This window comes from Nothoprocta perdicaria, unplaced genomic scaffold, assembly GCF_003342845.1.
Source record: "Nothoprocta perdicaria isolate Ctin4 unplaced genomic scaffold, notPer1 scaffold_272, whole genome shotgun sequence".
In the NCBI taxonomy this organism is placed as follows: domain Eukaryota; kingdom Metazoa; phylum Chordata; class Aves; order Tinamiformes; family Tinamidae; genus Nothoprocta; species Nothoprocta perdicaria.
In genome coordinates, this window is record NW_020455502.1 from 242,550 (window position 1) to 267,121 (window position 24,572).

The 24,572-nt window shown below is 41.1% G+C and overlaps 1 protein-coding gene across 2 annotated transcripts in view; it reads left to right on the forward strand.

Moving 5' to 3' along the window:
• Nucleotides 1-24,572, forward strand: part of NAV3 (neuron navigator 3) — a 247,832-nt gene that overhangs the window by 178,871 nt on the left and 44,389 nt on the right. The window contains exons 13-18 of one of the 2 annotated variants that reach the window (XM_026040972.1): nt 7,326-7,464; nt 10,778-11,054; nt 13,259-13,964; nt 15,483-15,971; nt 22,016-22,057; nt 24,177-24,337. In XM_026040972.1, the coding sequence (XP_025896757.1) occupies nt 7,326-7,464; nt 10,778-11,054; nt 13,259-13,964; nt 15,483-15,971; nt 22,016-22,057; nt 24,177-24,337 (1,814 nt within the window). The remainder of the gene's footprint in view (nt 1-7,325; nt 7,465-10,777; nt 11,055-13,258; nt 13,965-15,482; nt 15,972-22,015; nt 22,058-24,176; nt 24,338-24,572) is intronic. The other variant, XM_026040973.1, reaches the window with a different exon arrangement.

Below are 24,572 nucleotides of genomic sequence, written 5' to 3' on the forward strand. Positions count from 1 at the left end.
CACAAATTTCTAGTTTGAATCTAGAAATTGGGCCTGGTCTTTAGCTCTTACAGCCTGTGGATTGAAAGGAAGTATTGGTTTTGTGAACTCTCTACCATCCTCAATCGGCCCGCGATAGGTTAGTAAGGCTGTTTTATGAATAATGAGCAGTTGAGCCCACAGTAAAAGATTTAAAAAGGATTAATTCCCATTGAGTTGAACTTTGAAGGAGAAGGTTTGCCAGCTGATACATTGGCACGCTCCTGAGGAGTTGCTTTGAGTAAAACAGACCAATTATTTTCTTATCTTTTCCTCTTAATGAGCTAAGAGATTATTTCTGTTCATGAAAGTCAATTAAGGAAGTAGCTATAAAGTCTTTATTTTAGAATAAATCTTTCCTTGCTCTCCTGGAGTATGTCCACGGCAATAGCAATTCACTGGCTGAACTGGAAAGCAGGCTGTACCAGCCAAAGCAGTTGCTTGAGTTTCATTTCTCACCTGCCTTTAACGTTTCTGTAAATGACTGCAGGGCCATCCCATGGCTCTAGGGAAGGGACATGGAGCCGTGGATTCTGTGAGGATGCAGTCACACTTGTMAGGCAGCTGTATGCAGGTATGGGAGGGGGTAACAGCTCATCAGCCAACATCGTGATCTGCTCTTGTCCTAGTTTTGCAGATCCCCCAACACACAGGTAGACTTGCTCCAAACCGAGGAGTTGAGTTTCGTTCTAGCCTTGAGTTACCTTTCTGTCATGGTCTCGGTTCAGATTTATCCTCTAAGATCATTCTCCCCAGCTGCAAAAATACACAAGGGTGCTACTCCGCGTGTACTCACTGTGATCATGAAAGATTTAGAAATGTTTAAAGACCTTCTGCAATGTTTCAAACGTTCAGAGTTGCTGGAAAAAAAAAGGAAATAAAAAATTGCTAGTTGCTATGCTAAGTGTGTTTGATGAGATTCCCTGAATCCCAAACCCATACATTATGGCTCCTACACAAGTCCCTGTAGGATATGCGAGGTCCAGTTGCATTGCCAGGACTGTGACTAAGGATCGTGCTCCCGAGCAGGACATCCATGCATCTGAGGGCTGCTGGGGAGGTCCCAAGGCCTTCATGTGCCATGCAAAGGCTGTGACTAATGCAGTGCTATTTTTCATTTGGACCTAAGAACCTCCCTGGGTAGAACAGTTATTCCRATTACCAAATACTCTAAGATGAAGGTATTCTGCTTTAGTTTTTGTTTTCAAGAACTATATAGTCTGGAGCTGAAATTCCTGCTTCTGCTTGCAGAATCCAGTAATAACTAGTACAAAATGAAAAATCAGAAGAAATAATCCCAGCAATTTAAGAAACTGCCAGGGACTGGGTACACTGGAGCAAGTACAGTTTTCCAGCAGACTTGACAACATGTTGATTGGAGTCTTGCCACTTTCCTAAGGCTGTGAGATGCTTGTGAAAAGCTTTCTCATTCACCTACTTAGGCCACTTTGGCTGGAGATGATACTCTCAAAAATATTGTTGAAGTAAATTCCAGGCAGTGACGCAACTTATCAGTATGGTGGACTTGACTGAGCTGGCAAGTTTAAGGWCTAATAGGACAGTGCCAGGATTAGGAACAGGAGGGCTGTGAGGAAGTCATTGCGGCTCTACCGTGACTTGTCTCCAGTTAGAGGCAGCTTTGATTATCTGAAGCAAGGACTGTGGAAGGAAAATATTTTTAGGTATCCATGGAGCTAATACAACCTTTTGGTACCTCTTTTCCTTGTCTTGTACCTTGAGTACTCATTGCTCTGTCAATGAATAGTTACCAGTTTATATTTTCGACTACTGCTCAAAACATACAGAAAAAATGGTTGCAAATTTTTACAGGTCTTCATTTTACAGGATGTAGGCAAATATTGTCTGTCTTCTTTCATTGCCTCTTTGCCTGGGAGCTCTCTTGCTTGCTGGCCTGCTGTGTTGAATAATATCTTATTCTTTATAAAATATTTCACATTTGTTTCAAATACTTGAGTGTGTGAACTTAAAAGTGGTTTTTTTTTTTTCCATGCAAAAAAACCTTTCAATACTTGTGGAAGGCAAACACAGAAGTGTCATGAGCATAGCTGAGTGCAATTTTTCTTTCCATTTGAGGGAATACTCATGGGAATATGTTTATAATCTTCGCTCGGCTCCACACCCTGATGTTATACACTGGATATTTCGACTTTAGACACTTTACTATTTCTAGAACAACTAGGAGGTAGAAAGGTCGATGAGAAGATTATTATGGAGAGATCTTTCCAGTGTCACACACTAATGAAATGAGATGAAGAGTGATACTGGAGACTTACCAGTTGTATGGACAGCAAGGTGTGGGTTCCTGGACTTCACACAATAGTTTAAATGATCAAGTGGTTGGAATCTTGCATGAAGCATTTGGAACAATTTCAGGAACATAGGGATTTGTACAATATTCATAGCCACCTTCTGCAATTAGAGACAATTGGCAAGTGGTAGTCTGCTTCAGTAGAAGAGTAACCTCTGGCTTCAGAACAGGATTTGAATGAGCCAAGCTAGAGGAAGGGGATGAATTTTAGCTAGAGTAAGTGGCCTCATAGTCACACTGGTGTGTCAAGGAAAGCTTAAACCAGAAGTGTTTTGAATGGAAAGAGTATTGATGATATTAGTGCAAACTCAAGGAGCATGAGGTAAATTTCTGGATAAAGATTATGGCACACTGGTCACAAAATCGCTACTAGTGTTGGATACACAGTTTAAAATGTTAGTGTTAGTCCAGTTTTTGAGAGAGTACATTCCCATATAGCACAGTATGATCAAAGCAGATATCTGCATGTGTAGCATCTTTGTATTAAGCAGATATTAAGTTTTGAAGTGTCCAGTTTGTTAAAAATTTTGGTTAAAGCRGTCACCTAATGTCTTGTAGGATGCACCTGGTGCAGCGAGGACTTCAGTCATCCTTCACACAGTCCCTCTTGTTACAGAAGTCATTCGGCTTCTGTACYGAATGAGTGCAGGATGCTTAGTTTAATATAAAATTCAGATTCATTACCAGAGCAGACCACATGTGGACGATAAATTAATGAAACATTCCTAGAGAAAAAAAATAGTATGCGATTGTGTTATCTAAAACTGTGGTCCAGGCATTTACAGTGAGCTGAGTGCTGGGCTGCTGCTTACTCTGTTTGCTGGTTTGAGCACAGAACTCGGGAGCCTTCCTCACCCTGAGCTGACCTGGTGCCTGCCTGGCTGGCTAGAAACTTGGACAGGTGGCTGCAATAAGCCTACAAAGTCTGTGTCAGGATGCAAACAAGATTCTGGAGAGATGTGTAAATTATCCAAGTTTGAGTGTGGATTTTTTCTCAGAAACGGCAAAGTGCACATCTTTAATGTTAAGATTACAGCCTGCTAAAATTCAAGACTCCTCTCCAGTTCCTCATGGGATCTTAGGATTTCTCAGAGAAAAGGCTGCTGGAGCTTGTCAAAACAAGACATTTCTTCACTTAGCCTCATTCTCACAAAAAGCAAAACYGTATTTGCTGAAATTTTCTTTTGAAGGAATCAACAAAAAATAAATCAGCAGGTTTTTTTCTAGATTTATTAGTAGCTGAAAGGTGGCTTTATAATGGGGATTGGTGTGAGGCATTCAGAAACAGATAGTGGGAACCCAATATGTCATAATCTATTAGGATGCATGAGAAAGGAAAAAAAGTAAGCAAAAGATAAAACGAAAATGAGATAAATCTTACTCAATGTATTCAAAGCCTGTTTAAAGTCCCTTTGGATCAGTTTGACAATGGATACTGGAACAAGAATAAAAATAACAGGAAGAATTTACAGCCAACTAACAGGAATTGTTAGGCAATCCATCTCAAGGCAATGCACATCTAATGTTACCAGGGTCATTTGTCATGTGTCTGATAGAAAACAAGAAAAGCTCAAAATCATTCGTCAAGAAATTTCCCACATTATAAATAAATAAGAATTATTCCCTATCCAAAAATTAGATTAGTTTATCTGGTAGCAAGTATGTTGTCTAGACATAGTGAGACACTACTGAAAATGTGGTAATAGTATGTACTAAAAGAGAAGAGACTTAGTTGCAGGAAAAAAGAATGATTAGCTGTTGTCAAAGCCCTAAAAGAAGCACAAGACAGCGATCTTCACTGCTGAGAGAATGACTGATATAGTCTGTTTTGCAGAAGTATTACATTTTTACTATATATTTTTTTCATAATGATGTTACTCACAGGAGAAAGCAGTTTCAAATTCTTCTGTTTTTACAGCCAGGCTGCAAATAAGCGAAAACTTTGGGATATGAAACCCCACTAAATTTAGAAAGCACCTATCATCAGAGAAAAAAATTCTAAGCAAATATAGTGACAACTCTGAAGTCAATAGTGGAGGTGTCAAATTAATCTTTTATCTAGCTTACAAGATGACCCTGAAGTGTTTCCTGAACCTACTAATAAACCACTGGTGAGTGAGGTGTGATGTAGGGCTACRARGATGATCAGGGCCTGGAACATCTGCCCTGTGAGCAAAGGCTGAGGGAGCTGGGCCTGTTCAGCCTGGAGAAGAGGAGGCTGAGGGGGGACCTGATCAGTGTGTATAAATACCTCAAGGGAGGCAGTGAGGAGGAGGGGCCGGCCTCTTTTCAGTGGTGGCCAGCAACAGGACTAGAGGAAATGGCCACAAACTGAAGCACCAAAAGTTCCAAGGAACTTAAGGAAAAATTTCTTAACAGTGAGGGTGACAGAGCCCTGGCACAGGCTGCCCAGAGAGGCTGTGGAGTCTCCTTCTCTGGAGATCTTTAAAACCCGCCTGGATGCCGCCCAGGTGACACTAGAGGGACTAGATGACCTCTGAGGTCCCTTCCAACCTCAACCATTCTATGATTCTATGATTCTATGTGTGTGCATTATAAAAAAGCCATAATAGAATGGAAATATGATCCAAGTAGTCATTTTTGCCTGAAAACTTGAGTTGTTGACAACAAATTCTGAATTTCTATTTCGTAAATTGTAAACATTATTTCAGAATTCAGAAAATTTGAAACTCCATACAGAGATTTGTGAGAATAAAATAAGGTAGCAAAATTAAAAGGGAATAAAATAAAGAATGAAAAGTGGAGATTTTGGTGATGATCTTTGTCCACAATTCTTAGAGTAGATCCAGGAAACTGGTAATCAAGTATTAAAGATTTCAAATATTGCAAATATTCAAATAATCAAAGACAGTCAAATATTAACATATGGAATTCATACTCCGTACCTTAAATGTTCAGCATTGCTTGTGAAAATATTCAGCGTCTTGGATCTGGTTTCTGATTTTTTCTGTCTTGAAATGTATTTTTGTGAGTTAAAATCATCTTATGTAAAACTTACCCATATTTAGAAATATTTATGTTCTTATCATTCTTAACGCTGTTGTCCATAGTACATTCCTGGGTAGTTGCATAATGTTTGAATAATTACTTTTTGCATCTATGAAATTTCATGTCCTTTTAGGCTGGGAACAAAATGCAGACAGTCAAAATGACTTCTGCTTCAGAGATGGTTCTTAGATGAATGTGGGCAGTCTATAAGGTATGATACAGCAGTTGAATATGGATATGAAATTGTATTCTGGAATCACTCATACATATTACCTTGTAATGTTTCAAAAGATGCATTTATTTGTAGTCATGTGCTAAACAGGAGAAAGCAGAGGACTGTAATAAGCCCTTGCCCTCTGAAACACGTTTATGCTGTCACTGAGGTCACTTGCTAATGTGATTTCCTACCTTTAGCCCAAGCAGCGTGATGTCTGCAGCAGTTGCTACGATACAAGACCAGAGCGCTGAACTGTGCAGCGTTGCACGCACCCTGTCGCGTGCAGTTCACAGTCGCTGCTATAATGACTTTGTAAAGCCTTCCTTAAGCAAGTGGACAAGAGAGTTTAACCTCCCAAAACATCACATGTAAAATAATCATTCACAAGCATTTTCCTCATTTGCTAAGAATGACTAGTAGTAGTAGTACTCAGCTTCAATGAGATTGTTGTACTGAATTTCAGATTTTTTATTTTTGAAATTGCAGAATATGACCCAAAGGCAGCTCTTGACGTAGTCTACAACAAAACAAGGATATTTAAACCTATCTGTTGCATTTTCAGCTTTACTTGTGTCCAAATCCATGCCACCTGGCTTTGTTCCTCTGTGAGTTATCTGGCTAGAACAGGCTTAATCAATCTTCCCTCAGAAAGGGGGATAATAGAAGAGACACCTCCAGTGAGCAGCTTGTGCTTCATACTGTAGGACAGGCTCCTAGAGGAGCATGTGTCATTCTATTGGTTACAGAGAGCTCTTAGTCAGATAACTTAAATGAGACACCTACCTTTTATATAACTTTTATATAGCTAAAGCTATAGGGATGCATCCCACTGCACATGATAAAGTGGGTATTGTTAAAACTCTGTGACCTGAGAAGAATTCAGACCAAGATTAACAGATGGAGGTGCAACAAAACTGGGAGTATACTTTTGTAGTGTTGCATGTAAGCTGTTAGTGTGACTTTCTCCCAAATGTCAATAGCCTAATGATCATGATGTATATGGCGAGCATTTGTGTACAGAAACAACCCCCTGCCTTCCTGCCGTGAAAGAAACAAGACTCTTGTGAGGATAGCTGAATGGCATGTCAATAAAAGTAGCCTTTTCTTTTTTTCTCATTTACATCCTCAGCCTAAATGTCCCAAGGCAGCAAGATTGACAGCATGTTTCTTATGAGATGTGTAACGTGTTCTGCATGGTATCAACTATGGTGACTGTAATGTCAAGAAATCCTGTTTTGATGACACTGATGACTAGGCAAAAGCTAAAGACAGAAAATAAAACTGTTGGAAATACTGGCTTCGTGGTTGACAGTTCATTAGGCTGCACAAGAGAGATTTCTTTTATTTTTCTGTAGCCTGGAAATGCATTAGGTGTTCTCCAAGCTATTAAAAATGTGTTGGTTCACAATACTAGGTAGGTTTAATGGATTTCCCTGCCAGTATACTGAATGTGATAACAATGAAGCGTGAAACAACCTGTTTTAATGACTTACACTTCTAATAGCTTGTGCTATTACTTGCTTAGATCAGGTGTTAAATTTTTAAAAGGTGTCTGCGTCTTTCATTAATTGAACAAGCAACCACTTGACAGTGAGTGAAGTATTAATTATAAGGTCATGTTCATTGTACTTTAGCAAATAATACGGAAAGTTTTCTAGTCTTGAAAAAGAAGTAGTAACATCTATTGCTTCTGAGACACTTTCTGCCTATTGACATGCAGTTTATAAAGCAGATGTGCTCCTTTCTCTGCAGCTGGGATGACAGCAGCTCAGTAAGCAGTGGCCTCAGTGACACTCTTGATAACCTCAGCACGGATGATTTGAACACCACATCATCTGTCAGCTCTTATTCCAATATAACTGCCTCTTCGAGAAAGAACACTCATGCCCAGGTAAGTAGCTTTTATTGCTGTCTCTCACAATGCCTCCACAAGTACAGGATTTCAGGGAAAACAAAACAAAATAAAAGCTAGCAGTTTGCTAGCTGCGCTGTTACAGTTGTATGCAAGAAGCACTGTGTTTCAGTAAACAAAATGAAGGRCCCTAGAGCATCCCTGCTCCCAGGGGCTTGGCTGCCAGGGCTGAGGGCATCTCTAGTGGTAGCACAGCGCCTGGTGGCTACTGTCCCACTGAGACTTGGAGTGGGTTTTTCAGCACATGGCAAAATTTCAGGTAAGTTTTCATCTGCCTTGAGTTAAAAGGTGTCAGCGAAGAAATTATATACAATGTTAATGTCCTTTCCCTATTCTGTCCTTTGGGAGAAAGGAGCCTGAAGAGGGGAGCCCACAGGTGGCAGAGCATCTGTTCTCCCGTTTGTATCAAGGAAAAGAAGTGGCCATTAGTAATGTCATCAATTAGGAGTCATGGATAATTTGCTGCCCTGTTTCTTTTGAGGGCATGTGCAATGAAAGAAAGAAGAGCTCTATTTATCTCTATTCCTCTGGATTTTCCGTATGTTAGCAGAAAGTCAGAATTCCAGGCTATGAACTGCAGTTGATGTTGTTCATCCTCATACAGAATCATGTCTCTTTACCAGCTTGCTGTCATTTAGTTTAGTGCCCATCTCTCACTATTAACCTATCTCTTAGGCAGGGAGATAGATGAACAGAGGTCCAACCATGTTTTCCSTGATCCCACAAATGAAGCCTTACTGGCCCAACCACCACTTGAATATCAACATTTTGGTTTGATTCCCCATTGTAATTGGTCCAAAAGAAACTGTTCCTATCATCTCTTGACTGTGTCATTTTGATTCATACTTAATTTTTTCCTTTCTCCCGAATGAAAAACACTAGCCCTTGTGCTCCAGGGTCTGCACAGYATCACACAAGCTGACAATGCATAATGTCAAAGTAGGGTTCATAGCAGGGTAAAGCCACAAGCCGTAAATAACAAGTTCTTGCATCAGGCACCCCAGCATTTCTTCCCAGTTCCCCTCATATTTGCAAGAGAGGAAAAATATGGTGCAGAATATTAAGAGGCTTAGGTTCCTAAAACAAAACAAAACAAAACAAAAAAAAAAACAAGAAAAGTTAGTCCCAGCTGAGACACATTCGCTGCCCTGTTGTTTCCTGTTTATGATCAAGGAATTGCAAGTTTGAACACTCAGCTTAGAGGGAAGAGTTGAGTCCTCCTGTGATTTGATGTTAAATATTGAGGACTCCAGACTGACACCCTGAATTCCCTCCAGACTCCTACAGGCAGCCAGTGTGTGCAGTTCAGAGATCTGTTTTGTAGATCTCAGTTACTGCAAACTGTGTCAATGTGAGAAAAATATGTTTGTCATTTGCCTCAGGAGACGCCATAGTAAAGTCATCTTGGGAATGAGGGTTACTTTATTCTGCAGTAGGAGCTCCAGGACGAATTTTAGACCTTTGCCCTATTCCTGAAAAGATGCTCACATGAATGCCAAAGTTCTCCAGCTTTTACCATGGCTTTTCCCATCTATCAGCCTCTCTTTTGATTTCTAAATGGAATCCAGCCTCTTTCCTTTCCTGTCAGCAGTGACAGCCAGCTGATCCTGCCCTTCTTGTTCCACTGATGTTGGAATAATAAATCCAACAATGTTCCATCATTATCCTAACTGAGAAATCTTAGTCTTACTGTTTAACTCTTTCTGRGTCTTCCTCTTTGGTAGTCTCTTGCCCTGCATAATCAACCAGTTGCTATTTGCAGTTTATTCTGGGATGAAGCAGAGTGCAGCGTGTTCAGAGGCTGGGTTTATCTTTGCCAGGGCTGTTTTATGTTGTGCAAGCTAAGAGGAGACCTTCTCACACCAAAGTAAAGCAATCAGAAAGCARCGAGACCCAGGCTAGCCTGCAATCGCAGCTGGCTAGTGTGACAAGCACAACATGTAAGCATTTTGCCAGCTGTTCTCCAGGTGGGAAACATACTCTTGCAATACAAGGGATCCCTTTTGCAACCTCTTTAAATGATTGGAGAAGTGTAGGCAAACTCTATCCTTAGGCAGAAATTGGATATCTTGCTGTTGTTTCCTTATTAAAAAACAGTTGACATCACTTCACAGGTCCCATAATGGTGAAGAGAGGCTTTTAGAAAGTCTTGTGTTTGTCATTTCTTGGAAATGATACAGTTTGCTTTCAAAATGTATAGCTATGTGTTTATAAGCATTCATTTATGGGAAGAGTTCTGGGAACATTACACATGTTGCAGCAGTAACACCAGTGGAAACTCTCCTCTGAAGGGTCTTGCAGTATTTGCTTAGATGTTTGCTTGGGCTTTTTTCCCATTGAACCTTTACACAAAATCTGCACCACCTTCTCCAAAGCACATATTATATTGTGAAAGTGCAGGGAGCTTTTGCATGTTGTGTGCCTCAGATGACAAGTATGTAAACAGCAAGTGATGGCTCTGCCTTGTGACAGCAGGGCCTAGGGAGCAGCCCTGAAGGGCTCTCTCTGGAGACAGAGCTCTGGGAACATGGAATAGAGGAGAGTCCCTTCCCGAATGCCACTCAGGTTACAAGGCTGCTTAAAGGCCCTGCTCTATAGGGGCAGGGCTGTGGCAATTGCAGATGTAATGAACAGTGATAGCTGGCAACATCACCACTTGCTGCTGTTAAAGAAGGGCAGATGGAAGTTAAATAAAGGAAAAGGCAAAGGAAGAGAGGGGAACAGGAGTGAGGAGGAGCTGCGATACTGATAATTTTGCTTCAGATGTCATCCTTTCTCACTGGTGATGCCATGCACCCCATGTTACTGGGGCAATATTACTGAATTAATAAATGGAAAGTTTGAGTGGATGAAAACACAAATGGGACCTAGAGGATTTTAGGAGTATATTTAGGAACTCTACTATTCAAAGTTTTGAGTTGAACCTTCCAGAGCAGTGATTCATTTGTGAAATGCACAGGGAGCTGAGCAACAGCAAGGTATTGCTGCTGATGATTAAAGTCAATTATGTTTCACTTGTTTATGTTTTATCTATGAGGGAAAGAGTTTAAATCTGTTGAAAAAAAAAAGCATAAGAAAAAGAAATTAAAAAGGAAGCGACTCTTCCCCAGATGGGAATAGTTTTAAATTTTTGGCATCAGGGTGTTAATGTTTTATAGGAGAAATTTTCATGGTCCGTGGTACAAATAAAGCAATATATTTGATTCTCCTGCCCTCTTGGGAGTTAAGAAATCAGCAGATAACAAAGATGACAGTAGTACTGACCATTTGTCACGATGCAAATGTCTTGTAGCTGAAGACSGACTCGGAGAAGCGCTCAGTGACGGACAGCGAAACTTGGGGCAGCACCGAAGAGCTGAAGAAGCCAGAGGAGGATTTTGACAGCAGCGTAGACAGCAGTGGCAAATGGAAAGGCCTCCCCTCGGGGCTGTCTGAAGAGTCGGAGAAAGGGGGGCCGAAAGCGTCCCTCTCTGTTTCCCAAACAGGATCCTGGAGGAGAGGCATGACTGCACAAGTAGGAACTGCTCAATCCAGGCACAAGGCTGGGACAAGTGCTCTCAAGACCCCAGGTAGGAAACTTCTGTAGTTCAGGCTACAGCATTCAAAATAAAGGCTTTGTATTTAGACTTCTTCTGAAGTCTAGCAGTAAGAAATCTTTACTGGGTTAAAAATAGTTAATGGATATACTGTAAATGTGTGATAGGTATGGGGAATATGGTAGCAGAATTGTAAGCACACTGGCAGTTATTATCATAAATGATTCTGAGCCAAGACTATCATAATATCCTAATTTGCTCATTTTGGTATCTGTTAATTTGCTACACTGCATACTAATAGTTTATTAATCATACAGAGTGCATCCATAACATAAACTCTGATAGTATTTTGATTTATTATGATTTGAGTAAGTCAGCTTGTATTAGGGAATTCTTAGAGCAATTTTTAAACTAATCTCTTCCTTAAACATGCAAAYCAGAGGATCCAAAATGCATGTTTTTGAAGTGAAGTTCAATTATCACATTCCAGATACTATAGGTACTTTACACTTTATTATTAAGAAATCAAAATTGTAAAAAATATATTGTTTTACACTCATAAGTGTTAGCTGATTTCATATTTTCTTCTGAAAAAGGCTGCTTTTTCAGAAAGGGAAAGAAGATTTTTCAGAATTAAAAAAAAAGAACAGATGTTTTTACAATCCAATTTTGAAAACAAAAAACAAAATTGATGGGAAACATCCCTATTAGGATCTTCTAGTCCATCCTGTTACTAGGGAAAAGATTGCTCCTTTGTAGGACATTTCCTAGCACCCTGTCTGTCCTGGCAGAATGCTTTCACAAGCATGTATAAGCCCCTCAGTTGGAACAGTATCTAACCTCTCAAACATCCCAAAACAAAACAAAACAACAACAAGAAAAAAAAAAACCCAGCAACTTTAGTTTACTTTCCTATCCATTTGGACTGCTGAATCTGACAGATCTGTAAGAATTTCCCCTGAGGATCCTTGCGATGTCCGTGGCCATTTAGACTCAGAAGCTGCAACCTTGTAAGGGCAACGAGGAGAAAGATAACACGGGGTTTCCTGCACAACAGCCCTGTTTCCTGGATCTTCTCCATTGCTGAAGATGAGCAGGCAGCTATCATGCAACACAGAACCAAAGCATTATTTTTTTTTTAAGAATAGCACAATCTGTGCTCACACTGCGATTCTGATCTGTATATTGGYGTGTGCACATGTTTGTGTAGGGTAACTCATGTATTACATGCATAAGTGCAGGAGTGGAYCTACTGCTGACTTGGAGCTGTTGTTCTTTATAATGGTTTAGTTCCACAATACAAATTGCTCCACCCCTACATACCTTCTGTAATCACTAGAAGGATGACGTAAATACTTTGATATGCTAAATATTAGGAACCATATTAGGAGCATACAATTGRTAAAGAAAAAGAAATTGATAAAGAAAAAATACAACAATTCATCAAAAAAATGTGTTCTTTGGCTCTGAAAAGTTGTTTTTGAAAATAAGAAGATATTTTGATATAGAAGAGGATATCTTATCTAGACCTTTAAGAACACCACAATAACATTGTGTAAAAATACRATTTAGGAATCTGCCTGTGTAGTGCTAAAGACAGTCTCTCAGAAAATCAAAAACCTTGATAAGATATCAAAGATATGACAAAGACTGTTAACTCGTATAAATGATACTGTTATAAACCAAGAAAGTTATGATTTATTCATACCATGACATCATCATCTCTGATAATTTTTCTAGCTAACAACAGAACAGTCWGTTAGGTTAAAGAAAATAGAGTGAAAATCAAAGTAATTTAATAAGTGCTATTAATTTTTGTGCACAGTTAATGTCATATTTCTGAAAATGTTAATTGTATGTTGTGTTCGTTTTCAAATATTATACCTTATATRTGGAAATAGCATTAAAATAAAAGCTTTATTGCCTTCAAATATTTTCTACTTTTATGCTCTTCTGCTAGATACTAAACGAGAAATTCTCAGAAGAATATCAGGATTTTAATGCTTAATAGTTGCTCGTAATGTATTTGCTTAGTAGTTGCTTGCAATGAAAGAACTGATTTCTGACAGGGGACATGTAAATTAGTCTACTTTCTTAGGACAATTTCTCTGTTTCTGTAGTTTTTCATTTTGGGATCCTAACTGTATAGTGGTCTAAGTGGTGTAAGTGCTACAGTTAGATACTGAGACATTACTGCTGCAAGTCCAAATGACCYTGTAAAATATATGTTCATTTAGGAAAAACGGATGATGCAAAAGCTTCAGAAAAAGTGAAGACTCCCTTGAAAGGMGCCTCCATTCAGCGCTCTCCATCAGATGCAGGAAAAAGTAGTGGTGATGAAGGCAAAAAGCCTCCCTCGGGCATTGGGCGATCAACTGCTACTGGCTCCTTTGGATTCAAGAAGTCTGGGATGGCATCTTCAACCATAATCACCTCAAGCGGAGCGACGATCACAAGTGGGTCGGCCACCCTTGGAAAAATGCCCAAGTCCTCAGGCCTCGGTGGGAAGTCCAGCGCAGGGCGGAAGACGAGCTTGGATGGTTCCCAGAACCAGGATGACGGGGTGTTGCACGTGAACTCCAAGACCACCCTGCAGTACCGCAGTTTGCCTCGCCCCTCCAAATCCAGCGGCAGCGGCATCCCCGGCAGGGGTGGCCACCGCTCCAGCACCAGCAGCATCGACTCCAACGTGAGCAGCAAGTCGGCGGGCGCTGCMGCCTCCAAGCTGCGCGAGCCGAGCAAGATCGGCTCCGGGCGCTCCAGTCCCGTCACCGTCAATCAGACGGACAAGGAGAAGGAGAAAGTGGCCGTGTCCGATTCCGAGAGCGTCTCCTTGTCCAGCTCCCCCAAATCCAGCCCGACTTCGGCCAGCGCCGCCGGCACGCCGGGATTAAGGCAGCCAGGATCCAAATACCCGGACATTGCCTCCCCCACGTTTCGAAGGTAAGCGCTTGGCTGTGAGCTCCTCAAGTCACARTGTGTAGAAAGCAGCGGTTTTCAGTCTATTGAAATTGTATTCACTGGGCAAAAAGCCTTGTCTGGGCATATTTTGCCACAAATAGRGAATGAGGCATGAAAAAGAAAAGAGTAATGTTTCTTCACAGAACAGAATTATTTCTTTGAGCACTAAAGACATTGTCAGACCTGAAAGGGCTGTTCCTTGAGCGTTGACGCTCAATTTAAAGCATACTCCGATAACAACAATTTGAAGGATAGAATAGATTCTTATTGAATATTCAGGCAAATGTCACGTTCCCTGTCAATAAATCCCCAAAAGCGAGCAAGGCAACTCCTTCAGACACGTTCTGTTACTGGAACAGGCAGTGCTGCCTCCAGCTCCGAGGGCCTTTAGCTCCATAGGGCAGGTAAAGAGCGTTTGTGTTTACACTGCCAGCGATCTCCTGCTACCACAGCTTCATCATCACAGCAGTTTTGTCACATCTTTCACCAGAAACATTAGTGAAATTAAATTTCAATTGGAAACGCCCTACTCGTAACGCTTCTGGAAATTCAAATTGCCATGATGCACGTTTAGAGGAAACCCTTCCATCGTTGGAGGAAAGGCCAATAGTGCCCTCTTGTGTCCAGCTCCCCAAACAGCCTCTCCAGTTACTGGCTGCTRAGGGAGCTGCCCTTGAATTTCACAGAGCTCGATAAGAAATAAAACGGCTTCTTCCATTGTTAGCCATGCTTGCTTTACACCACAATCACTTTTTCATTTATTTTCATATTCTTTTATGAGCTACACTTGAAGTGCAGCTTAAAGTATTTCCAGTAGGAGATTAAGTCATTACACGCCTTTCTCTTTCAACAGTTTTAGAGGATTTAGGTTTTTCCTATCATTACTGTAGAAATCATTTTCTTGGTAATTACTGGAAGCAAGTACATGAATTGCACATSTGTTTTGACTGCCCTCGGAAACAAACTGAGCGCATTTAGCTCTGGTGCAGTTTATTCTGTCTGACTAGTTGCTACATGACTGATGACCACATGAGCATCTGGGCAAAAGAGCAAGGAGAGGAAAATTGTCCATGAGTACTCAGACATTTGATRAATATGAAGGATGCCCTTTTCAAAGTGTTTGTGGCCATCATTTGGCTCATTTGGGATGCGAGGGGTTTAAACGCTAATGGCTTAGTGGTAGGAATGCCTATGGGTGAAAGTATCATCTGTTTATGCAATATTAAGACAAAAAAATGTGCTTATTTAACTCTCTCTGGGAAGGTCTGTGTGTGAAAAGAGCATATCTGAACAAGAGTGARTGAGAGCTGTTGATAATGAAACTAGCCTGGATTGTTGTGATATGGTTAAGTGAATTGAATTCTGAGATGCAATTGAATGACCTAGGTAGGCATTATTTTCATAGCAGTAATTAAATGTGTAGTTTGGCTCTTAGGATGTTACGCCATGAATGTTTAACACAGCTATCAGTTTCTCTAAAGCTATTTGTTTTACATTTAGGTTGTTTGGTGCCAAGGCAAGTGGTAAAGCTGCCTCTGCACCCAGTACTGAAGGTGTGAAACCCACATCGGCAATGCCCAGCCCTAGTACCACATTGGCACGGCAAGGCAGCCTGGAGTCTCCATCCTCGGGTACAGGCAGCATGGGCAGTGCAGGTGGGCAAAGTGGTAGCAGCAGCCCCCTCTTCAGTAAACCTTCGGACTTAAATGCAGATGTTGTAAGCTTAAGTCACTCCTTGGCTTCCAGTCCCGCCTCAGTGCACTCTTTCACATCAGGTGCTCTTGTGTGGGCTGCAAACCTGAGCAGCTCTTCAGCTGGCAGTAAGGACACACCAAGTTACCAGTCCATGACTAGCCTCCACACCAGTTCCGAGTCCATTGACCTTCCTCTGAGCCATCACGGCTCTCTCTCTGGACTGACAACAAGCACTCAGGAGGTTCAGAGCCTGCTCATGAGGACTGGAAGCGTCCGATCTACTCTTTCGGAAAGGTGAGCTTGCCTATAGATAACAGTGACCACAAAAAAATAATAATAATAAAAAAAAAAAAGACAAAATGTTCACCTCTTTTCCCAAAGGGACACTGTTTAATCAGCAGCTTAGTCCTGTATTTAAAAACAAAAGAAGGATGGAAACAGAGCTGAAAGTAAAACTCAGGCAACTGAATCAACTGCCTTTTAAGGTTTTACAAGCATGTCTTTTCTATCTTGAGAAGGTGTTTGGTTTTTTTCATTCCCTTTTTTTCTGGAGAAAACACGCAGGAAAGGGCAACCTGCTTAAGTAAGGGCACGACACCCTAAGTACCCTTAGTTCCTTACGCATAAGGGCACGTCTCAAAGCCGCACGATGACTCCTGCCTGCCAGCTCTGCCTGCTGTCCCCGCAGCTCCCAGCTGCATCTTTGCCTTCTTAGCAATGCATCTCCTTGGGAAGTGGGACCGCACCAGTTTTCTTCCCACTACCCAAAGCACAGGCAGAGCTGGTGGGCCCCTGCCATCAACTGRCCCCCTAGTCTTACCCTAAAATACCCAGCCCTGTCCAATTTTTTTCTTACATGGCAGCCATTCCACAGCTCTTTACTCAAATGCAGCTTCACTTCAAGGGAGGCATTTGCAGGATGAGAACGTCACGATATGCACAGTCCTGGCAAGTGTCTGGAACAGAGGGACACGGGCAAGGAAGATTTTCCCCCTGTCTGTGCTGTTAAAGTACTTGTTTACCCATGGATGTTTTACTGCTTAAATTATATTTTGAAGTGGTACAGCCACCCTGAGGGAAGGCACTGTTGTACCCAGATTTTTATTTTTGTGCGTGTGTGTGTGTGAAATCGTCACTTGCCTTTTGTAAGAGRGAGACAGTAAACTTTGCTAGGCAGCAGCTTTCACTTCCTGCGAAAATCTTCAAGATTCAAGAAAGATTTCCTATCTCACAAAGTAAAGAAAAAGTGAGTTTTGACCTTTTTCATTAGCCATTGATCTTGCTCCTCCAAAAGGATACCGAGCCAGTCAGAAACATTTTAGGTCTAAATGATTCAAAAATATATATATTTAAAGCAAAAAAAGAAGCTTTTTTTCTATACATAAGAAAATATTGCCGTGTTATCAACTTTTTTYCCCTTCATATAAAACCAGATTCCTTACCAATCTTTCCATTGAGTGATTTCACTTAGTGAATCAGCATTTATAAAAATCAAAAACTAAACAATTCTTGGTCAAATATAGATGGAAATTCTCCACATGTTTCATTTTGTTGGTTGTGCTGTATTCATGGGTATTGCTATATCAGTGAAAAGTCACACGTCTAACTAACATGCTTACAACACTGTAAAATGTATGTCTGTACCAGTCTAATGTATGGTAACAACAGCAGCTAAAAACACACTGATACATGAGTAGTGTTTAATTTGCACTGTCTCTTTAATAATTTCTATAATAATTTTTGATGTTTGCCATCAACTGAGTAGAATAATATTTCTTGGAAAGCTAATTATTAATACTTTTCATAGGAACCGCCACTGATTTTTGATATTACATATAGGAATGCTGAGGTCAATAAGATCATGTGGAAGGGTGTTGAATTTCTGCCAAAGATCATATTTATGCAGAGGATATTAAACATCACATTCAAAATGTTAATAGCTTGGCATAAGCTCCTGAGCAAGCCCCACCACTAATACTTCATGTATTTGTTCAGTGACTTAATTTCAGTGGTTCCAAATACTTGGCCTTTGGCAACATTTTTAACTTTCAGATTTGTCTGTATGGGGATATTATGATTGAGTCCAGAGAGAGCCATTTATCATGTTGATCTGGCCTCAAAACAAATACAGGTATCTAGAGAAAATGGTGTCATTTCTTGAAGTATAGCCCCAACAGGATTTTTGCAGTTTGATTTTTCCAAAAGCTCTGCTACAAGTGCTGTATTATTTCTGAACTGTTTTATGCAGCAAAACCTCCGAGTAGTAAAGCTTTTTTTTTTTTCACAATATAAGTATTGTTTTGCTATGTTAAGAGACAGATCTGCTTGCCAAAAGGTTTTGTCCTTTTTTCCCTTTGTAAACCACAGTGAAGGGATTCAGATTATATTTTATATGCCTCTGGCCAAACTAGATCTAGTCTGGTGAGACGTAAGAAATGATCTGCAAGAAGACTCACTCTTCACTTACCCYAGGGCTTGCCCAAGACCAAATGATGTGTGTCATGATATATACTAATGTGATGTAGGGACAGCATCAGACAGATCAAAGCACAAAATAAGATAAAACTAGCCAGTTACCTGAATTGTGTGCAGATGAGGATACTAAGAGAAAGTCTAGCGAATGTTAGAAGAAAGAGCCAGTGATACTAAGAAGCACCTTTCTTGCTTCATTTGGCCATTAATTGCAGTTTGATAGCTGAACGAATGCTAACAGTAAGCATGCTGGAAGGGAAGGGACAAGTGAAAGATTGCCTAGATAAGTCTCCAATTTACAGATCCAAATGGCATTTTCTCCTCCTTGCTCCAAGCAGCTGGCTGAACTAGCCCTGTGGTCACTAGGACGCGTGACTGGATGGGTCAGGAGTGGAGGACAAGGGGAAGGTGGGCAAGTCCTCAGTCCTGGGAAGAGGCAGAGGTCGTTTAGCAAAGCTAGTGATAAGTAACAGCAGGTTGTCAATAGTGTCATCTCAGATGAGACTGACTGAATTCACTTGCAGGAAAGCAGACATCCTCAGAAAATGAAAGAGAAGCAGCGTGTAAGGGGCAGTGAGATGGTCGCGTGCCTGGGCTTCAGGCTACCCACCGAGCAATAGCTCAGTAGAAACACGGGGCTACACATCTACTGCAATATTGACATGGCATCAAAGTTTGTTCTACACAAATACTGTGTGATTCATAAAAACAACAGTAATCACTGTGAAAATAATTCCTTTATCAGCAAAATTTGCATCGCCCTCAGCACTTGAGCTATTATTGCAATAATAGTATTTAGACAAGTCTGCTCCTGTSAGTGCAATAGTGTGGCTCCCTATGTGGGAGAACACTTGTATTTTAGCTTACTTCAGTTTGAAGGGATTTAAAATAAAGCAAAAGGTTACTCATACTGTAAAATAAAATTCTTTCCTAGGTTGACTGGTGAAATGTCACTGGTTTGGCTGATGAAACCTTCCATGTAGACACATCATCAGTAGTTCTTCTGGATCCTTAATTCCTGCTGGGCCTTTAGATTTGTATCCTTCTGCTGCTCTGAGTGACAGCAGGGGATGCATAAGATGCAGTTATAAAGGAATTAACAGTGGTCTCATCAGTAATAAATGACTGTATTTTAAGAGGATTAACAGAGTGGAAGTAGTTTCTAATTACATGACTGGTTAGCTCTGGCTTAGTTTGAAAGAATGTTGTTTAAATTTGAGGACCATGAAACTTCCTTGAAATCCAGTTAAACTCTTCAAGACTTTCGATTATTCAAAATTATTGACAGAATTGATGGCTTGGCTCTGGTTTCAAGGTGTGAAACAGTGCATCATGTATCAGATTTTCTGGTATGCTCAGCCATACAAGTCCCATATCATGTTGGTCAATTCATCCTACACCACCCTAAATGTTTCTTATTTTGAAATAATTTGTTTTCTTCCCTAGCATCCGTGCAACAGTTAGAAATCACCTGGAGATAGTTCATTATGGCCATTCTCCCCCGTTCCCAAGTCAACCTCGACACCAAGGACAGGGAGGAAACAGAAGCTTCTTGTAGTTCCCCCCAGAGAACTTGCAGATGGTTTCAGCAATGCAAAACCAAAAATGGCAACGGAGAGACAGGGGGCTTGATGACTTCAGTCTATGTCTGCACATGTCTTCCTCCTACAAGGCTGCTTTTGGCAGCAAGGGAAAACGTTGTCAGCAGTAGTATAGTATTCTGAGCCTCACTTTTTATTGGTCTGTGGCTCCTGTTTATTCAGAGCCAAGGAGAAAGATTTCCACAGAAACACTACTTCTGTCAGGAAAAAATAATGAAGAACTTTTTAAATTGGGATTTTTTTTTTTGATATTACCCCCACAAATCTTGAGAGCACTGAGGATCGGCTGGCAGTGTCCTACTGGGGTCAGCGCGCACTGCTGTTCAGTTTATTGAAGCTTAAAGTAGCAAACTCAGCTTTTGAATGCAGAAATGCTTTCAGGTATCACTGCCTAGAGCCCTGGGTAATGATGGATCATTGCATGTGACTACCTGAAAGCTGAGAGCATCTTCATGAGATCTTTTTTCTCATGAAACACACATGATTATTGAACTCCCTGCTAAGCAGCTGCAATAATTTCATGCTCATACTGAGTAATATTCACCCCCATTTCATTTGGGCAGCTGAATTCAGGAGTTCTTCAGCAGGCTCCTGTGCTGATGGTTAGTTTGTTTATCTGACTTCATCACAGCTTTCTGCTCACTGATTGATTTAAAGGAGYTCTAGATCGCTCCTTCATGTCTAGATAATGTGATATAGATTATTTTGAATATATRAAGCTAAAGTAATATTAGAAAATGTATCATTCATTAGGAGTTTTGAAATATTAGCAGAAGGTATTGTCTCTGTTATGATCATGTTTGTTTGTTATTGGTGCATAAACCACATAGAGGACCATCAGGACCCCATTCTTTTCTGTAMGGGACTAATTAATACATGAATCTTGCACTCAAATTCGTGTTCTCTTTTTTACCAGACACTCTTCTGTTGGTTGTGTAGGGAGCAAAATGCTGGAAGTGAAGCCGTGTGTCAGGCAGTGACCTGTCCTCACGCAGAGCACCACAGCTGAACCAGTGCTGAAACCTGTTCAATTCCTTCTCCCACTTGCTCTGTCCCCATTCAGAACAAGGCCCTGACGAAGCTGGGAAAAATGTCTATAAGACTTCCTGCTGTAAGAGTGGTTTTAGACTCTTGTTTTAGACTCCTTTTGCTCTCATTAGACTGAGAGCCCTAATGGTAATAGATCATTAATTCCAACATATTTTCAATACCTTCTTTGATCAAGGTTACGTGGGAGTGGGGCTCCCAGCACAGCAGAAACTCAACGTTAATCATAGCAGGAGAGTTTCCTTGGGCAGGAGGTAGAGGCCTAAGTACCTGCAGCTCTCAGAAATGTGATTATGATATCTAATACAGAAACCTCCCAAAGCCATTTCACAATTTAATCCTTACGGTGAGACTAAATTGTGGTCTCAAGCAAAACGGGTTAGACTAAGATGATCTCCAAAGATCCCTTCCAATCTCAATCAATCTGTGAAAAAAAAAAAAAACATTTTCTGTTAATGCAGATGTTCAAGTGTAGCCCACACTAGCCAGGGTCTGGTTTAATAACCGTTTGTGTGGAAGTACCCAGATGACAGTGGGTGCCAAGGAAAGGCAACGGATGTCTCCCAGCCCTCGAGACACTAGCTGTCTAGCATTGAAGGGGTTTAAATTAGGAAAACTCCAGACTTGGATTTCAGGTCACGGCCCACTGTGCCACTGTTTGTGTGTGAATATACAATAAAGGTGCCCTGGTGCTGGTTTTCATTGCCCACCATCCCCTGGCTGTGCGAGCCCCATGGCAGTAGGAAGCCAGAGCTCCCTGTGTTTAGCACATATTTCTACAAACAGGGCTGGCATTTGGTTTCTGGCAAAGCCCYGCGGTCTCCTCGCAGGTGTTGTGACCTTCATTTCTTTGGGAAATCTCCTGGAGGATCTTACCAAGCTGTGAAAAATAAAGATTCATGCTGTGACCATACGATGCTCACACAGATTGCGGGGTGAAGCAGTAGAAAGGTTAGAAATGATAGGGAATAACTTCTCTGTGATTTGGACAGTGTCCAAATTACCACTAAGCCAGCCCAGAGAATCCTGGATGAAAAATGAATATGCAACAGTCCATGTCCCATTGTCCTCTCGAGTGAGTCAGGGATTTTTCATGAAAGATATATTAGAAAACATCAAATGACCTTCTGTTATGCAACCAAATCTAGACCTTTAAAATTTGTAATTCTGAACAGTCCTGTTTGCCATATGTCCTTAGGGTTCTTTTTGTTTTAACAGCATGCAGCTTGACAGAAATACACTACCCAAAAAGGGATTAAGGTATATATTTTATTGAGCATGACTGCTGCTTCTCCGTTGTTCTGAAACCTTTTCTATACTATCTTTCCTTTACTTTCTTCTGCTGATCCCGTTTACAACTGAGCTCTTGGTATTTAGTTTCCATCCAAAAAATTGTAGACTTCAACAAAGGTCTTTTTCTTTCCAAGTCTGCCCAGTGAATAAATTTAGTTTCAAGATGTATCTTGGAAAGTGAATATGGTTAGGAATAGTTTCCTTATGTGATGAATSTTAAGAGACATTCAATCCTGGAGATCTAAAAAAGACAGGCAAAGTACCTTGGCAATATAGTGGACTTCAAAACATGGAGAAAAACAAGATTTAGAGAGAGATCTGAACTTGAAAACTAAATGCAAATACCCATGGAATTTGAATTGAAGATGTAGCTGAAGGGTGGAGCAAGATAGATGTTTTAGTATCTAAATTCTCTAAGTATAAAATGAGCCCTGCTGCAGCTAGTCCTCTTGGGCCCTCCCCAACAGTACTGAGACTCCAGCTTTGCAGCAAATTCCCCACTCATTACAGCTGTCTTCATGAGGGAAACCAAAAGTTTTCTGCCCCCTTCTGCACTCCATGGATGTAAGGGAGAGAGTCAGGAGGCTGCCTTGTCTCATCGGGCCTGGCAGCCTAGCTCCCTAATGCAGAGAGCAGATACAACAAGCARGGCAGCGACCCTTTGGATTTGGAGAGGGGCTGGGAAAGGCAGGATATGGAAGAGGCAGAGACGTGTTCCCTGCACAGGTGCGATGGGATGACTGACGCTTGTAGGCTGTAGGGCTGTGAAGGTGGGCAAGAGCTGAGGGAGAAATGGAGTGGAAACCAGCTTGGAGGCACAAAGGCCTGATCACATATCCCAAAAGGGCTGCCAGTTTGGTTTGACAGACAGAAATCCCAATTCAAATCCAAATCCTGAATTCACATTTCACCATCTATCTGATCTGATAACCACTGGGTAACTGTTCTGTGTGACTCTGGAAAAAATAGATCATATATATCCTTTAAAAGAAAGTTAGAAAGTAAAATTTTTTTTTTTTTATCAGAAAAGATGCTTTAATGCTTTCAAATATCATACAAAGCCCCAAGCTTAACAGAAAAACTTGCATGTTCATTTAATCTGTGTTCTAAGCAGAAATCTTTGTGCCATTTTAAGTCAGAAGCCAGAATACCAAAAGCCCTTTTTGCTCTTCTGTTTGGGGAACACTGATGGCTCATGACATGGGGAAGGACAGACTTGTATTTTAACATGAGACTGTGCTGAAGGAAGTGGGCTTTTGCAGACACTGCTGAAGAAAGCATTTTTGGTTAAGACCCACACTATAAGAAATGCCTGCACATTTCCGTGACTGTAACCACTACCAGAATTTCCCTTCTTCCAGCCCAGCCGAAAGAGCCTAGGCAGTGAGTCATCAGCTCTCCCTGGTAGCCCATGTATCAGTTGCACTTGTGTTGGCAACTGGTTCAGCATAGCAAGCAGTTGATAAATTGTTCAATAGCCAGACTTCTTCCTTTCAGAAAACTTGCTTCTGATAATGATTTTCCCCTGTCCCTTTCCCTCCCCTCTGTTTGGGACAGGATGYGATGCCAAGTAGCATTCAGAGCACTGGGCCTTGCATTTGAGCATGAATAGCTGCCGTCACCCACAGAAACTCCTTTTTCAGAGTTGTTGATGTTTCACTCCTTTCATCTAACCAATTGCCCACACGTGATCCATGGCAGGTGTCATTTTGTAAGCGGCTACTCGCCTTTCTCAGCTTCCACTCTGTCCATTACCCATCCTAGCCATACAATATCTGAGCTTTTGCATCAACCTGTACACTTGCTGTAGCTTTTAAGTCCTTTCCTGTCATCTCAGTTATGTGTTTTGTATGACTCTTTATCATCTTTCTTCAGAGGAAGGGAGTGCTGGTGTGGGGAGGGGGATGAACCTGATGTAATGTTGGGCTAGTGGGTCTCAAGTCTTGTTTCTGTTGCAATAAGATGGTAAATTTTACCTTGGTAAAATCCGTAACAATCGCTTGATGCATTCCAAGGATTTTGTTGTGTCTCACCAGTGAAGGGGATTTAATGGGCTGGTTTGAGCATGTGAGCTGTGGTTTTTCAGGTACACCCCGTCGTCGCGGCAGACGAGCCAGGAGGAGGGCAAGGAGTGGCTGCGCTCCCATTCAACCGGAGGCCTGCAAGACACTGGCAGTCAGTCCCCGCTGGTTTCCCCTTCAGCTATGTCTTCATCTGCAACGGGGAAATACCACTTTTCCAACCTGGGTAAATGCCATTTCCCTTCTCCGCTTCTCCTGTTTTAGAATAGAATCATCCAGTTCAACTGTTCGTATTTCCCAGTTTTCCAAGCAAGATAGTTTATTTTAACATTTCCATCGCCATGTTATCGTACCTCACTAATGAAGGGAAACTCAAAGTACTTCATGGAGCAGACAAGAATTCATCCTATTTTATATACTAAGAAGAAGCACAGATTCTCTATGACTTACCCAAGGAGAAG